The sequence below is a fragment of the Mya arenaria genome, chromosome 3, assembly GCF_026914265.1.
Source record: "Mya arenaria isolate MELC-2E11 chromosome 3, ASM2691426v1".
NCBI lineage: Eukaryota > Metazoa > Mollusca > Bivalvia > Myida > Myidae > Mya > Mya arenaria.
This window is the reverse complement of record NC_069124.1, coordinates 6,569,096-6,588,264: the sequence shown is the minus strand read 5'-3', so window position 1 is coordinate 6,588,264 and position 19,169 is coordinate 6,569,096. Positions and strand designations below refer to the sequence as shown.

Genomic DNA, 19,169 nt, shown 5'->3' with positions numbered 1-19,169 from the left:
CACTGGAAACACGTGTGGGTTCGATCTAAATATTAGGTACTTTCTCACGGCCTCTCAAAATGGACACCGGTACTGGCCTCTACCCAGGAAAGGGACCCGAGGGTGATTCAATCAGCTATCAACTTTCGTCGAAATCAAGCTAAAAGAAAGAAGTATAAGCTAAGCTAACACTGGAACCAGCAATAATATGTGCGACACTGCCAGAGGCAGTGAGTGGTGCAATACGAATTGTATTGAACGGTACCTTTTAGTGGTAAATCTTTCGTTTCTATGCGCTCAGCTACAAACGCTGTGAACTGGTATTTGCCCGCATGTCTCATGTTTTTCACATTTGCAATAACACTTGCATCTACAGTAGTTCTATCATCTAAGACTAGAAGATCCCTCGAGTAGTTATTAAATGGGCAACCCGTGTCTTCAATGGTATTGTTCAATGCAAGAAAACAGGCAAAACTTTGTCGTTCATGGTGGTGAATATCTAGACCTTAACTTTGTGCATGCTTCATCAAATTGGTAAAAGATCCTTAATTCGTGCACAACTATTGGCTTCTTTAGGACCGGACACCATCCAGGGCAGCAACTTAAATGGTATTTACAGTGAATCCTAATGCTCCGCCGTTTCCTTTGGTGAGCTTATTATTCTGCTCATGAGCATGGTCAAGTGCAATAGCATGGAAATAAAGTTTAGTCTTGAGTACAACAAACTCGCCTTGGGAAAACCATCCATTCTACCTTCTTGCATTTGAAAGGTCATGTTACCATCTTTGAATAGAAAGACATGTTTCCTAGTTGTTATTGTTAGGTCATGACACCTTCTTGTGATTCAATGGCCACACTACCGTCTTGTTACTGTAATCCATGTTACATTTTGCTAAATTAAGGTTATGATACATTCATGTTCTTGTATGGACTCGCTACCTTCTTACGAGAGGATTTTAAGCATGGGTCTAGGTCTCAATATTTTTTTGTAGTCCTCAGTAAAGCGTGTTCCGAATTTGGTGCTTTTCTGAAGTATTTTGTAAACAAAACTGGACTAGTATAAAATAATACAGGATAATATTGACAAAAATGATAAAATATGTTCAAAGCATTTCAAATACTGTCGGACACAGTATTCGCAAATATGTTATGTTTGCGTGCGTGCGTGTGTGCGTGCGTGCGTGCGTTTGTGTGTTGTAAGACCTTTGTTCGAAAAACAAACAGTTGACATAATTATTAAGGGAACAACACAAAGTGGCAAGAAGATTATATGGATGTGTTTCTCTGTATTACATAGACCAAGCAGCAAACAAACAACCTGTGTGTTTAAATTTATAACTTTCCGTCAACATAGTAACATATGATATCAAGTATATTGCATGAAGTGTTTTTGTTTCATTTTCCTGATGCAACGCCTTTGGCAAGTATCAGACCGCTTTTGAAGATGCGAAGAGCCGGCCAAACTATCTGGTCAATCTTAGATCCCTTCTTGATATAGAAATCGTACAATGCCGTCTCAAAGGGACTTCCCGGACCGGTGGTGTCTAAAACAATGGGAGGATCTTCGACGGCCATGTACCAGCATACCTCTACACAGTCTTGTGCAAATACTGTCAGATGGCTGAAGGACTCAGCTGTGTAGCCTTTCATCAATTTCGTCTTCAGAAATGTCTGCGAGTATACAATGAAACAATGTATAAAAATGAACATAAAATGAAACACTGCACTCTTAGCAGTAAAGACTTACTTATACAAGAAAAAAGTAGTGAATGTCGACTGAATCGATTCTTTTAATAGTCGAGTTAGTAAACTATTTTACTGAGCTAAGATATTTCATTTTACCAGTAAGACTTTCGCAGATAATGAAATTTAACTCGAATTATAGCATTTTGTATATAGGACTCATTGCTAATGTGAATTCGAAAACATTTGCTAAAATAATTGAAATAAGTTCTTAAACAAGGACAACTCTTTAAATTGACAAATAATACCTTTTGCATCCTGGGAACTGCATACTTAGCGTGCACATGAATGTACTGCTTCAAAAGTGCCAGAGCTGCTCCATTTTCCTCTTGAATAATGTTTCCTTTTGACCCCTGAAAAAAACAAAACTATTTTGCATGCTATTCTTCGCTAGTTTTCTCGCTAAATAAAATCGTTAGCATGGCCTGACAATACCAAGAAGGTAACAGGACCTTATAATAGCATGATAGTTACGATAGCAAGAAGGTAGCATGACGTTTCACTAAAGAGGTGGTTGCATGACCATGAAATAACAAGAAAGATACATGACCATGTAATAACAAGAAGGCAGCATAACCATGTAATAAAAAGAAGGTAGCATTCCCATGCAATAACAAGAAGGTAGCATGACCGTGCAATAACAAGAAGGTAGCAGTACCATGCAATAACAAGAAGTTAGCATGACCGTGCAATAACAAGAAGGTAGCATGACCATGCAATAACAAAAAGGTAGCATTCCCATGCAATAACAAGAAGGTAGCATGACCGTGCAATAACAAGAAGGTAGAATGACCTTACACTAAAGAGGTGGTTGCATGACCATGAAATAACAAGAAAGTTACATGATCATGTAATAACAAGAAGGCGGCATGACCATGTAATAAAAAGAAGGTAGCATTCCCATGCAATAACAAGAAGGTAGCATGACCGTGCAATAACAAGAAGGTAGCATTACCATGCAATAACAAGAAGGTAACATGACCGTGCAATAACAAGAAGGTAGCATTACCGTGCAATAACAAGAAGGTAGCATGACCGTGCAATAACAAGAAGGTAGCATTCCCATGCAATAACAAGAAGGTAGCATGACCGTGCAATAAAAAGAAGGTAGAATGACCATGCAATAACAAAAAGGTAGCATTCCCATGCAATAATAAGAAGGTAGCATGACCGTGCAATAACAAGAAGGTAGAATGACCATGCAATAAAAAGAGGTAGCATGACCATTCACTAACATAGCATGAAAATACAATAACAAGAAGGTAGCATTACCATGCAATAACAAAAAGGTAGCATGACCATGCAATAACAAAAAGGTAGCATGACAATGTAACAACAAAAAAGGTTGTTTGACCTTATTATAACAAGAAGGAAGCATGACCATGCAATAAAAAGAAGGTAGCATGGCATAACAATAACAAGAAGGAAGCATGACATTACAATAACAATAAGGTAGCATGACCTTACAATAACAAGAAGGTAGCATGACAATACAATAACAAGAAGGTAGCATGACATTACAAAACAAGAAGGTAGCATGACCTTACAATAACAAGGAGGTAGCATGGCATTACATTACAAGACCTGCCAATACCAACAAAGTACCTTATCTTTCAATTCCAAGAATGAAACATGACATTACAATTGCGAGTAGTTAGTGTGGCCTAACAATAACAAGACGTGGAATGGCCATGCAATAACAAGAAGGTAGCATGACTTTATAACAGCAAGAATGTAGCATTGCATCAAAATAACGAGAAGGTAGCGTGGCCTTTCCATAGCAAGAAGGTATCATTGCCATACAATAGCAAGAAGGGGGCATGTACATACATTAACAATAATTATCATGACCTTACACTCGCAGAAAGGTAGCATGGCCATACAATAGCGAAAATGTACCATGACTTTGCAATAACACAAAGGTAGCATGGCTATACAATTACAAAAAAGGTTGCGTGGCGTTACAATAGCGAGAAAGAAGCATTGTATCACAATAACAAGAAGATTGAATGGCCTTAGTACCAATCAGCACGCATGGATGTACATATAGCATGTTAACTATAATGTAAGGCCTTCCGCCTTGGAAAGCCGTTATTAATTAAATGGGCAAATAAGAAAGGATATTTTTTTGGTAGTAGTAAGATCAGAGAATTTCAACATCTTACCGCTCTGCTTCCTTGTATGATTTCTTTTTCAGAAGTTATCAAAGCGTTCAAAGTACGGTCTGCTTCTTTTCGACACTTAAGATACGCCTTCTGTAAAAAAAGAAGTAAGGAACATTATCAGGAAATGAAAAAAAAAATATTACCTTACCCTACCTTAAATTAATGTTTCCTTCTGCAGTTGTCCGTACGTGTATCATTTTTTTCTGACTGTGGATATTCATCTACATACATACCGAAAATTTGTTGATACTTTTACAAGGTATTAATTTGATACAAAAGGGCACAATTACATAAGACGAGCAACATTGTTCGGATACAAAACCTGCAATATCCCAAGCAGAATGCCCTCAATGTCTTTGTCAGTATATCGTGCTTTTAGTTCGTCATACGCATTGTCCCACTGGCTAGAAATATCATCTGAATGCCGGATACTTTGGTAGCGTTCTGCTATTCCCTTGCTTGTTTGGGTGAATGTGTCGGTAGATCTAAGGGTTCATACTTATGTCATTATAATTAAAATGTTAAAATGATTATTGTCATACTGTGTTATATAATATGTAATAGATACAGTACGAGTTTTTCTTCAAAAGTGTCCTCTTATAAGCGTAAGAAGCCGTTTGGCTAGGACGAACACCAGTTTATTACGTCTGTAAGAGGACAATTTTGAAGAAAAAACGAGTAACTGTATCTGACTTATACGACGATAAGTGTATTGCATATTTTAATGAGCAAATAAATGCATTCATTAATAAATAAATACTGATTTATTAATAAATAAATAGAAATATTTTCCGAAAGATACACATTAGATTATTATCATGGTAATTCTAAATACAATGTATCGGCTAGTTGGATTACTCGAAATTCTCGTGCACGGTCCGCTTACAACCGTACGAAGACATTTTTTTCAATAGCTCTGCTGGGGAAATAGTCGTATAAAGACAAATGTTTGCAGTTGTTCTACTTAAGTCACGATCTAATAGTCATATTGTCAGAGTGCAACCAATTAGACGTAGGAAGTTTTGTTTTGCTATTTGGCCTGTCATGGTAATAAAAAGCACCGACACTTTATGTACATGTATACACATTAATGATAATACAATGGACACTATAGAAACACGACCTGCCGCCTTAAACGTAACCAAGATGCTTTTAAAAAGGCTCAACGGCCAAGTCTTACACACACTTAACGAAAGACATTCAACGCATTGCACTAATATAAAATATATCATTATCAGTTGATATTCGCGTTACCGCCTTCAATGTAATTTAAATTAAAAATCACAAGTATTAAAACCAGTTTATGAGCAATACATATAGAATGACAGGTTTATGAATATTTAACTTCAGAAACCAGTAGATGAATGTTAAAAATCAATGTTCAACCTGGATTAACAGTTTATGAATGTCCAACCTCACATAACAGGTTTATAAATGTTCAACCTCACATATCAGTTTATGAATGTTCAACCTCACATTACAGGTGTATGGATGTTCAAACGTACATACCAGTTTATGAATGTTCAACCTCACATACCAGTTTATGAATGTTCAACCTCACATAACAGTTTATAAAAGTTCAACCTCACATACCAGTTTATGAATGTTCAACCTCACATACCAGTTTATGAATGTTCAACCTCACATACCAGTTTATGAATGTTCAACCTCACAAACCAGTTTATGAATGTTCAACCTCACAAACCAGTTTATGAATGTTCAACCTCACATAACAGTTTATTAATGTTCAACCTCACATACCAGTTTATGAATGTTCAACCTCACATAACAGTTTATGAATGTTCAACCTCACATACCAGTTTATGAATGTTCAACCTCACATACCAGTTTATGAATGTTCAACCTCACAAACCAGTTTATGAATGTTCAACCTCACATAACAGTTTATTAATGTTCAACCTCACATACCAGTTTATGAATGTTCAACCTCACATAACAGTTTATGAATGTTCAACCTCACATAACAGTTTATGAATGTTCAACCTCACATACCAGTTTATGAATGTTCAACCTCACATACCAGTTTATGAATGTTCAACCTCACAAACCAGTTTATGAATGTTCAACCTCACAAACCAGTTTATGAATGTTCAACCTCACATAACAGTTTATTAATGTTCAACCTCACATACCAGTTTATGAATGTTCAACCTCACATAACAGTTTATGAATGTTCAACCTCACATACCAGTTTATGAATGTTCAACCTCACATACCAGTTTATGAATGTTCAACCTCACAAACCAGTTTATGAATGTTCAACCTCACATAACAGTTTATGAATGTTCAACCTCACATACCAGTTTATGAATGTTCAACCTCACATAACAGTTTATGAATGTTCAACCTCACATAACAGTTTATGAATGTTCAACCTCACATAACAGGTATATGAATGTTCAACCTTATAAAACAGGTATATGAATGTTCAACCTCACATAACAGTTTATGAATGTTCAACCTCACATAACAGCTTATGAATGTTCAACCTCACATAACAGCTTATGAATGTTCAACCTCACATAACAGTTTATGAATGTTCAACCTCACATAACAGTTTATGAATGTTCAACCTCACATAACAGTTTATGAATGTTCAACCTCACATAACAGTTTATGAATGTTCAACCTCACATAACAGTTTATGAATGTTCAACCTCACATACCAGTTTATGAATGTTCAACCTCACATAACAGCTTATGAATGTTCAACCTCACATAACAGTTTATGAATGTTCAACCTCACATACCAGTTTATGAATGTTCAACCTCACATAACAGTTTATGAATGTTCAACCTCACATAACAGTTTATGAATGTTCAACCTCACATAACAGTTTATGAATAATCAACCTCACATAACAATGTTTATGAATGTTCAACCTCACATACCAGTTTATGAATGTTCAACCTCACATAACAGTTTATGAATGTTCAACCTCACATAACAGTTTATGAATGTTCAACCTCACATACCAGTTTATGAATGTTCAACCTCACATAACAGTTTATGAATGTTCAACCTCACATAACAGTTTATGAATGTTCAACCTCACATAACAGTTTATGAATGTTCAACCTCACATACCAGTTTATGAATGTTCAACCTCACATAACAGCTTATGAATGTTCAACCTCACATAACAGTTTATGAATGTTCAACCTCACATACCAGTTTATGAATGTTCAACCTCACATAACAGTTTATGAATGTTCAACCTCACATAACAGTTTATGAATGTTCAACCTCACATAACAGGTATATGAATGTTCAACCTTATAAAACAGGTATATGAATGTTCAACCTCACATACCAGTTTATGAATGTTCAACCTCACATAACAGTTTATGAATGTTCAACCTCACATAACAGTTTATGAATGTTCAACCTCACATAACAGTTTATGAATGTTCAACCTCACATAACAGCTTATGAATGTTCAACCTCACATACCAGTTTATGAATGTTCAACCTCACATACCAGTTTATGAATGTTCAACCTCACATTACAGGTGTATGAATGTTCAACCTCACATACCAGTTTATGAATGTTCAACCTCACATAACAGGTGTATGAATGTTCAACCTCACATAACAGTTTATGAATGTTCAACCTCACATAACAGCTTATGAATGTTCAACCTCACATAACAGCTTATGAATGGTCAACCTCACATAACAGGTATATGAATGTTCAACCTCACATAACAGCTTATGAATGTTCAACCTTATAAAACAGGTATATGAATGTTCAACCTCACATAACAGTTTATGAATGTTCAACCTCACATACCAGTTTATGAATGTTCAACCTCACATAACAGGTATATGAATATTCAACCTCACATAACAGTTTATGAATGTTCAACCTCACATAACAGTTTATGAATGTTCAACCTTATAAAACAGGTGTATGAATGTTCAACCTCACATAACAGCTTATGAATGTTCAACCTCACATAACAGTTTATGAATGTTCAACCTCACATAACAGTTTATGAATGTTCAACCTCACATAACAGTTTATGAATGTTCAACCTCACATAACAGGTATATGAATGTTCAACCTTATAAAACAGGTATATGAATGTTCAACCTCACATAACAGCTTATGAATGTTCAACCTTATAAAACAGGTATATGAATGTTCAACCTCACATAACAGTTTATGAATGTTCAACCTCACATAACAGCTTATGAATGTTCAACCTCACATAACAGCTTATGAATGTTCAACCTTATAAAACAGGTATATGAATGTTCAACCTCACATAACAGTTTATGAATGTTCAACCTCACATAACAGGTATATGAATGTTCAACCTCACATAACAGTTTATGAATGTTCAACCTCACATAACAGCTTATGAATGTTCAACCTCACATAACAGTTTATGAATGTTCAACCTTATAAAACAGGTATATGAATGTTCAACCTCACATAACAGTTTATGAATGTTCAACCTCACATACCAGTTTATGAATGTTCAACCTCACATAACAGGTATATGAATGTTCAACCTCACATAACAGTTTATGAATGTTCAACCTCACATAACAGTTTATGAATGTTCAACCTTATAAAACAGGTGTATGAATGTTCAACCTCACATAACAGCTTATGAATGTTCAACCTTATAAAACAGGTATATGAATGTTCAACCTCACATAACAGTTTATGAATGTTCAACCTTATAAAACAGGTATATGAATGTTCAACATCACATAACAGTTTATGAATGTTCAACCTCACATAACAGTTTATGAATGTTCAACCTTATAAAACAGGTGTATGAATGTTCAACCTCACATAACAGCTTATGAATGTTCAACCTTATAAAACAGGTATATGAATGTTCAACCTCACATAACAGTTTATGAATGTTCAACCTCACATAACAGTTTATGAATGTTCAACCTCACATAACAGTTTATGAATGTTCAACCTCACATAACAGTTTATGAATGTTCAACCTTATAAAACAGGTATATGAATGTTCAACCTCACATAACAGTTTATGAATGTTCAACCTCACATAACAGTTTATGAATGTTCAACCTCACATAACAGCTTATGAATGTTCAACCTCACATAACAGCTTATGAATGTTCAACCTCACATAACAGGTATATGAATGTTCAACCTCACATAACAGCTTATGAATGTTCAACCTCACATAGCAGGTATATGAATGTTCAGGGTTTTCAGTTTCCAACATCACATAATAGGTACATGAACGCTCAACCTCACATAACAATGTTTATGATTGTTCAATTTCAAATAACAGGTTCATGAATGTTCAACGTCGAATGACAGGTTAAAGATAAAACAACCTTGCATTGCAGTTTAATAATTGTTCAACCTCACATTACAGTTAATGAATGTTCGACCCCGCATAAAACGTTTATGAATGTTCAACCTCACAAAATGTTTTATTAACGGTCCACCTCGAATAACATGTATATGAATGTTTAATGTCGAATAACTGGGTTATGAAAGTTCAACCTTGCATAACAGTTAAAAAAAATGAAACTCACATAACCGGTTTTTAAATATTCAACCTCGTATAACAATTTATGAATGTTCAACCTCCCAAAACAGTTAATGAATGTTCAACCTCCCAAAACAGTTTATGAATGTTCAACCTCACATACCAGTTTATGAATGTTCAACCTCCCAAAACAGTTTATGAATGTTCAACCTCACATAACAGTTTTTGAATGTTCAACCTCACATCACAGGTTTATGAGTGCCCATCCTCACATAACAGGTTTATGAGTGCCCATCCTCACATAACAGGTTTATGAGCGCTTAACCTCACATAACAATGTTTATGAAGTTCGATCCCGCATAATAGGTTTATGAATGTTCAACCTAACCGGGTTTTCAATGTTCGACCTCGAATAACAGTTTATGAATGCACAACCACGCATGAGAGTGTATGAATGTTCAAGCTTGCATAACAGGATTATGAAAGTTCAACCTCGCATAACAGAATATGAATGTTTAACCTCGCACAACAGTGTATGAATGTTAAACCTAAAAAAAGGATTATGAAAGTTCAACCGCACATAACAGTTTATGAATGTTCAACCTCAAAACAGGTTTATGAATGTTTAACCTTGAATAAAGGTTTGTGAACGTTCAATCTCGCATAACAGGCTAATCAATGTTTAACCTTACATGACCATTTTATGACTGCTCAACCTCGAATAAAATGTTTATGGATGTTCAACCGCAAAAAAGTTTGATAAAAGTTCAACCTTGCATAACAGTTAAATGTCCAACCTCACATAACAGATTTTTCAATTTTCAACCTTGTATAAATGTCTATGAATGTTCAATCTCACATAACATAATTATACATGTTTGATCTCGCATTACAGGTTAATGAATGTAAATCTCACATAACAGGTATATAAGAATGTTTGATCTCGCATTACAGGTTAATGAATGTAAATCTCACATAACAGGTAAATAAGAATGTTTGATCTCGCATTATAGGTTAATGAATGTAAATCTCACATAACAGGTATATAAGAATGTTTGACCTCGCATTATAGGTTAATGAATGTAAATCTCACATAACAGGTATATAAGAATGTTTGACCTCGCATTACAGGTTAATGAATGTAAATCTCACATAACAGGTATATAAGAATGTTTGATCTCGCATTATAGGTTAATGAATGTAAATCTCACATAACAGGTATATAAGAATGTTTGATCTCGCATTATAGGTTAATGAATGTAAATCTCACATAACAGGTATATAAGAATGTTTGACCTCGCATTACAGGTTAATGAATGTCAATCTCACATAACAGGTATATAAGAATGTTTGACCTCGCATTACAGGTTAATGAATGTCAATCTCACATAACAGGTATATAAGAATGTTTGACCTCGCATTACAGATTAATGAATGTTCAATCTCAAATAACAGGTATATAAGAATGTTTGACCTCGCATTACAGGTTAATGCATGTTCAATCTCACATAACAGGTATATAAGAATGTCTGACCTCGCATTATAGGTTAATGAATGTTCAATCTCACATAAAAGGTATATAAGAATGTTTGACCTCGCATTACAGGTTAATGAATGCCAATCTCACATAACAGGTATATAAGAATGTTTGACCTCGCATTACAGGTTAATGAATGTTCAATCTCACATAACAGGTATATAAGAATGTTTGACCTCGCATTATAGGTTAATGAATGTTCAATCTCACATAACAGGTATATAAGAATGTTTGACCTCGCATTATAGGTTAATGAATGTTCAATCTCAAATAACAGGTATAAAAGAATGTTTGACCTCGCATTACAGGTTAATGAATGTTCAATCTCACATAACAGGTATATAAGAATGTTTGACCTCGCATTACAGATTAATGAATGTTCAATCTCACATAACAGGCATATAAGAATGTTTCACCTCGCATTACAGGTTAATGAATGTTCAATCTCACATAACAGGTATATAAGAATGTTTGACCTCGCATTACAGGTTAATGAATGTCAATCTCACATAACAGGTATATAAGAATGTTTGACCTCGCATTACAGGTTAATGAATGTTCAAACTCACATAACAAGTATATAAGAATGTTTGACCTCGCATTACAGGTTAATGAATTTTCAACCTCATATAACAGGCTTTTATGAATGTTTGACCTCGCATTACAAGTATATAAACGTTTAAACCTCACTTAATAGGTTTTCAAGCTCTGAACCTCACATAACAGGTCTGTGCGAGCTCATCCTCACAAACAGGTATATGAGCGCCCAGCCCCCCATAACAGGTTTATTAGCGCTCAACCTTACAAACAGGTTGATAAATGATCAACCTCACATTACAGGTGAATGAATGTTTACCCTCAAATTACAGGTGTATGAATGTTCACCCTCACATTACAGGTGTATGAATTTTCAATCTCACAATACAGTTTTAAAGATGTTCAACCCCACATTACAGGTGTATAACTGTTTAAACCCACATTACAGGTGTATGAATGTTCACCATCACATTACAGGTGTATGAATGTTTAACCTCACATAAAAGGTCTATGAATGTCCAACCTCGAATTACAGGTTTATTAATGTTCAACCTCACATTACAGGTGTATGAATGTTCACCCTCACATTACAGGTGTATAAATGTGCAACCACAAATTATAGGTGTATGAATGCTCAATATCACATTACAGGTGTATGAATGTTCAACCTCACATAACAGGTATTTAAGAATGTTTGACCTCGCATTACAGGTTAATGAATGTTCAATCTCACATAACAGGTATATAAGAATGTTTGACCTCGCATTACAGGTTAATGAATGTTCAATCTCACATAACAGGTATATAAGAATGTTTGACCTCGCATTACAGATTAATGAATGTTCAATCTCACATAACAGGTATAATAGAATGTTTGACCTCGCATTACAGGTTAATGAATGTTCAATCTCACATAACAGGTATATAAGAATGTTTGACCTCTCATTACAGGTTAATGAATGTCAATCTCACATAACAGGTATATAAGAATGTTTGACCTTGCATTACAGGTTAATGAATGTTCAATTTCACATAACAGGTATATAAGAATGTTTGACCTCGCATTACAGGTTTAATGAATATTCAATCTCACATAACAGGTATATAAGAATGTTTGACCTCGCATTATAGGTTATTGAATGTTCAATCTCACATAACAGGTATATAAGAATGTTTGACCTCGCATTACAGGTTAATGAATGTTCAATCTCACATAACAGGTATATAAGAATGTTTGACCTCGCATTACAGGTTAATGAATGCCAATCTCACATAACAGGTATATAAGAATGTTTGACCTCGCATTACAGGTTAATGAATGTTCAATCTCACATAACAGGTATATAAGAATGTTTGACCTCGAATTACAGATTAATGAATGTTCAATCTCACATAACAGGTATATAAGAATGTTTGACCTCGCATTATAGGTTAATGAATGTTCAAACTCACATAACAAGTATATAAGAATGTTTGACCTCGCATTACAGGTTAATGAATTTTCAACCTCATATAACAGGCTTTTATGAATGTTTGACCTCGCATTACAAGTATATAAACGTTTAAACCTCACTTAATAGGTTTTCAAGCTCTGAACCTCACATAACAGGTCTGTGCGAGCTCATCCTCACAAACAGGTATATGAGCGCCCAGCCCCCCATAACAGGTTTATTAGCGCTCAACCTTACAAACAGGTTGATAAATGATCAACCTCACATTACAGGTGAATGAATGTTTACCCTCAAATTACAGGTGTATGAATGTTCACCCTCACATTACAGGTGTATGAATTTTCAATCTCACAATACAGTTTTAAAGATGTTCAACCCCACATTACAGGTGTATAACTGTTTAAACCCACATTACAGGTGTATGAATGTTCACCATCACATTACAGGTGTATGAATGTTTAACCTCACATAAAAGGTCTATGAATGTCCAACCTCGAATTACAGGTTTATTAATGTTCAACCTCACATTACAGGTGTATGAATGTTCACCCTCACATTACAGGTGTATAAATGTGCAACCACAAATTATAGGTGTATGAATGTTCAATCTCACATTACAGGTGTATGAATGTTCAACCTCATATTACAGGTGTATGAATGTTCAACCTCATATTTCAGGTGAATGAATGTTCAATCTCACATTACAGGTGTATGAATGTTCAACCTCACATTACAGGTGTATGAATGTTCAACCTAACATTACAGGTGTATGAATGTTCGACCTCAAATTACAGGTTTATGAATGTTCGACCTCACATTACAGGTTTATGAATGTTCGAGCTTACATTACAGGTGTATGAATGTTCAGCCTCACATTACAGGTTAATGAATGTTCAACCTCACATTACAGGTTTTTGAATGTTTAACCTCACATAACAGGTTTTGTGAATGTTCAACTTCACATAACAGGTCTATGAAAGTTCAACCTCACATTACAGGTTTATGAATGTTCAACCTCACATAACAGGTCTATGAATGTCCAACCTCGAATTACAGGTTTATTAATGTTCAACCTCACATTGCAGGTGTATGAATGTTCACCCTCACATAACAGGTGTATAAATGTGCAACCTCACATTATAGGTGTATGAATATTCAACCTCTCATTACAGGTGTATGAATGTTCACCCTCACATTACAGGTGTATGAATGTTCAACCTCACATTACAGGTGTATGAATGTTCAACCTCACATTACAGTTGTATGAATGTTCAACCTCACATTACAGATGTATGAATGTTCACCCTCACATTACATGTGTATGAATGTTCAACCCCACATTACAGATGTATGAATGTTCACCCTCACATTACATGTGTATGAATGTTCGACCTCACATTACAGGTGTATAAATGTGCAACCTCACACTACAGGTGTATACATGTTCAACCTCACATTACAGGTGTATGAATGTTCAACCTCATATTACAGGTGTATGAATGTTCACCCTCACATTACAGATGTATGAATGTTTACCCTCACATTACAAGTGTATGAATGTTCTGCCTCACATTACAGGTGTATGAATGTTCAACCTCATATTACAGGTGTATGAATGTTCAACCTCATATTACAGGTGTATGAATGTTCAACCTCACATTACAGGTGTATGAATGTTCAGCCTCACATTACAGGTGTATGAATGTTCAACCTCATATTACAGGTGTATGAATGTTCAACCTCATATTACAGGTGTATGAATGTTCAGCCTCACATTACAGATGTATGAATGTTCACCCTCACATTACATGTGTATGAATGTTCGACCTCACATTACAGGTGTATAAATGTGCAACCTCACACTACAGGTATATACATGTTCAACCTCACATTACAGGTGTATGAATGTTCAACCTCACATTACAGGTGTATGAATGTTCAACCTCATATTACAGGTGTATGAATGTTCAACCTCATATTACAGGTGTATAAATGTTCAGCTCGCATATAAGGTGTATGACCGCTCAACCTCGCATCACAGGTTAATGAGTGCTCACTTTTTCCTAATAGATTTATTGCCGCTTTACATCAACTAACAAGTTGATGAGCGCTCAACCTCACCTCACAGGTTTATGAATGCTCCACTTTTTTTATTAGTCCCAAGATTAAACTATACGTGCAAAACTAAACATATAGCCTCATGGAAGCAACCATCAACTTGAGCCAATGAGTAGGTGAAACAGAAGGAGTTTTACCTTTCAGTGAAAGTCTTGGGATGGATATCATTCGACACCGTTTTCTCCGCGATTCTTTTTTCCTCCTTGAAGACAAATATTCTTGCAACAATGTTATGAGTTACATCATTATTTACATTAAAATGCGGTAAAATAACATTTTGGCTTGTAAAAGTATTAAGGTTTTTTCTCTTTTAGTGTTATACGTGTATTATACTTAAATACATGCTCATTTACTTACATCGAGAAATGGTGACACATGTTTTTCAAATGCGCCTTTAGCGACGTCTAACATCTTAAGTGGTCTTAGGTTTTGTCCATTAGCCACATTCTCAATAAACGTTTCAATGCATTGTAGATCTTTCTTCTCTCTGGTCCGTGTTTTATTTATTTTCCCTACGACTTCAAACCATTCTTTCTGTGCCTCTTTTCCCAGCTTTATTCTTTCATTATCATCCAACGATTTGTACAATGTTATCAATTTAGTAAGACATTCTGCAGTAATTAGTTTCGCCATTACTCGTCTAGTAACTCAAGCAGGAATTCGATGAACTTGATTTTGCGAATAGTTTTAACTTCCTGGTTTGTGAATTCATTAAACACATTGAGGTTACTTTAAATGTGCCTTTCCGCTTATGGTAGCTTATTGTGAACTTCAAAGATAATAGAACTTGACACTCCAACAAATCAAGTTTTGTTTACGCTTAACCAAACACTTCAATCCAAGCCTTTATGTTGAATATCATAATACATAGAAACTTATAAATCAGATTTAAAGGCACTTTAAATATAGCAAATAGATTACAATACAAACGATTATATCAGATAACACGTAATAAATTGCAATCTTTAAACATTATTCAACTAATAAACAACAATTTTTGTGAGTTTGTGGTTTAGTAATTAGACATATTGATGTAAATGAAAGATGGCATTAATAAGAAAAGTAAGGCGAATAAGGTACAGTTTACATCTCAAATAACAGACATACATTTGACAGATACTCAACATTAAAATTAGTTTATACAAATTCAAAGACCTTATCTGCTTTAAAGCTGGACTCTCACAGATTTGCCGTTTTGACTACTTTATTATTTTTTGTCTTGGAATGAGCTAATTTTTGCGTAAATATCTGAACATTAGTGATATAAGACAAAAGATCAGATCGCAGTTTTTCATACTTCCATTGAAAATTAATGTTTTATGGCTTAAAGTGTTACTAACGGTTTAAGAAAAATGCATAAAACATCAATTTTTGAACTTGAATATGAAAATCTGTGATTTGTTTTTGTCAGCAGTCTTATATCGCTGATTTCCATGCATTTCGCTTAAATTGGCTCGTTCAACGACACAAATGTAAAAAGTTGTCAAAACGTTCATTCTGTGAGAGTGCAGCTTTGGAGCCATATTATTGAAAGTCAATCTTTAAAAATTCGGTTTTAATCAAAACAAAATTAATATCGATATAAGTAAATGTTGGAGGAACCTCCTTAAGGATATTGTTCAAATATCGCTATAAGCCAGGGACCAGTGTCTCGAAAACATTCTAAGCCTTACTTATCCCGTAAGATGGTATTAGGCACGTTCAATATAGACTATATTTTTCTAAATTGTAAACCAAACGTCCCTTGTGTCTCGACGCTGTCCTAACTTACGGGGTTGCGTAAATACAGTCGAACCCCGTTGGCTCGATCTCGCTTGGCTCGAAATCCCCTTTGACTCGAACTTGATGTAAAGAACCGGTTTCTTCAAACTGAATGCAAGCATTCCCGCTTAGCTCGAATTTTCCGAGGCTGAAGGTATTTTCGACGTTCCCTGGGAGTTCGAGCGAACGGGGTTCGACTGTAGTTTTGTAATTTATGGGCAATATATGTTTCCCACAGTACTCCTACGATAATTGGCTTTATACGTTGATACGTTTTGGAAAATGCAACCATTTATCAAGTGATGCAAGACGTGTTTGCATTGTAAAGTTTTACATTAAATACAATGACGGGAACATTCATTTCGGTATGTCTGCGAAGTACACCTTATTATATTCACTGCGAACTTCGAAAGACCGAACGAGTACAAGATCATTACCTAAATCTCGAGCATAAGTTGCATGTTAGCGGAAATGCTATTGTTTTTATGTTGTTCGTTGTCTATACCGTATATAAGCAGTTACATTAAAAGAAAAATCGTTTGACATCTTCAAAGTGTACATTATGTGTCAAGTAATTTATACACAAACCATTAGTTGTAGAACATGTTTTATCATTTTATTTTACGAAAACAGTGTGTCACTTTAATTTATTCATAATGCGTATTTTGTTCTGTCAAAACTAAAAAAACTACGAGTCATTCCAGTACTATAAACGTTCGATACAGACTATATTTTACTTTGCCAATCGAGGCCTGTTTTATAAACAAAGCATAATTATTAATGAAGTAAAGGGGAAAATTCTTAATTAAATGGAATCCATAGCATGCTTTCGTAGCATCTGACTGTTTTGAGGGTACATTTCATGTCAGTGATGTATGCTTTGTAGACTTAACAAAACTTCTCACTAGACTCCAACTGATATTTCAGAGTAGATGGGAAGAGAGCTTTAGGGTTTAGTCCTATCGCGACCGCAGGAAATAACTTGGTATGAATTCAACTAACGATGACGTATTCAGTACTCCATGTGATCGTGGGGCACGAGTCCTAAGAGCCCATCATCATCATCATCATCATCATCATCATCATCATCATCATCATCATCATCATCATCATCATCATCATCATCATCATCATCGTCGTCGTCGTCGTCGTCGTCGTCGACATTGTCGTCATCATCATCATCGTCTCAACAACATCATCATCAGCAGCAGCAGCAGCAGCAGAAGTAACAACATTAATATCATCATCATCATCATCATCATCATCATCATCATCATCATCATCATCATCATTATCATTATGTTCATCAGTATATTAATATGTTAAAGTTATTTCACAATGTTTGAGGAAATTTAATAATTATTAAGTTAGGGAACTCTTTCTCATTGCCGAATGTTCAGTTGTCCGCCCTTCTTTATTTTGGCGCCATTCTTACGTGTTTTTAAGTTTTAATCCGGTTCGGACGTGTGCCTTAAGTGCTCATATAAGAAGAGTCAACCAATTGTATTCAACTCTTGAAAAACAATATTGTTAAAAGAAACCCCGAGTTATAGTATAAAACACAAAACAATGGTTTCAGGAAGCTAGTTATTGGGTTCACGCTAGTATTAAGATACGATATTAGGATGTTAGTTACGACTCAAGAATGAGGGCTTTGAGAAACCGGCAAAGGTAAACAGACGGTAGTCGTAACTTCGAGATACTGGGTCCAGGAATTTATCAAATAAGGTAAAAGGGAAATGAGTGATCAATTAATGACAATTTCGGCATTCATACTTACCTACATCTAAATAGTTGTATCAACAGTCACAATGTTTGAATTGGTCGAATTTAAGAAATTAAAAAAGACTTTATAAACTGTAAAAGTATGCAAAACTAGGTATCAATATATTCCTGAAAACAAAGATTATAGGTATCTATCATGTGTTTCCGGTACAGATAGAAAAATCCGACCGTAAGCCGGTAACGAGGCTTGCCGAGTTACCGGCCACGCAGTGTGCCCGAAAGTCGGATTTTTCGATCCGGACCGGAAAAACATGATTGCTATATTTTTCTTACATACCTGCAATTATAAATTTGTGGAATAAAGACGTAGAAAGCGCACTTTTGTACATTTCACCAAAAAGCGCGTGCGACGTTGTTAACCAGTGACGTCACAAAGCGCATAAATCACTTTTGACGTCAAATAGTTCCTTTAAAAATCGCGTTTTTACGATTGTCTTTTTTCAATTTTGATTCAAAGTCTTGCATACTTATGAATCTGATTGCGCTTTATTGAAATGGCATAATCTACTTTTCATAAACCATACAATAAAAAAAGAAGTGGGGCGTTGTTGCACATTACTCATCTTACATGGGGGTGTA

At 35.1% G+C, this 19,169-nt stretch overlaps 1 protein-coding gene across 1 annotated transcript; it reads right to left on the bottom strand.

Annotated features, from left to right (window-relative positions):
- Nucleotides 1-1,298: 1,298 nt before the first annotated feature.
- LOC128228912 (uncharacterized) lies at nt 1,299-15,857 on the bottom strand. The gene is made up of 6 exons (XM_052940458.1): nt 15,402-15,857; nt 15,182-15,246; nt 4,210-4,372; nt 3,888-3,977; nt 1,971-2,075; nt 1,299-1,650 (listed from the first exon to the last, which is right to left on the bottom strand). Exons 1-6 carry the CDS (start codon nt 15,675-15,677, stop codon nt 1,375-1,377), a joined length of 975 nt encoding a protein of 324 aa, XP_052796418.1. The 5' UTR covers nt 15,678-15,857; the 3' UTR covers nt 1,299-1,374.
- Between the last annotated feature and the right edge of the window lie 3,312 nt (nt 15,858-19,169).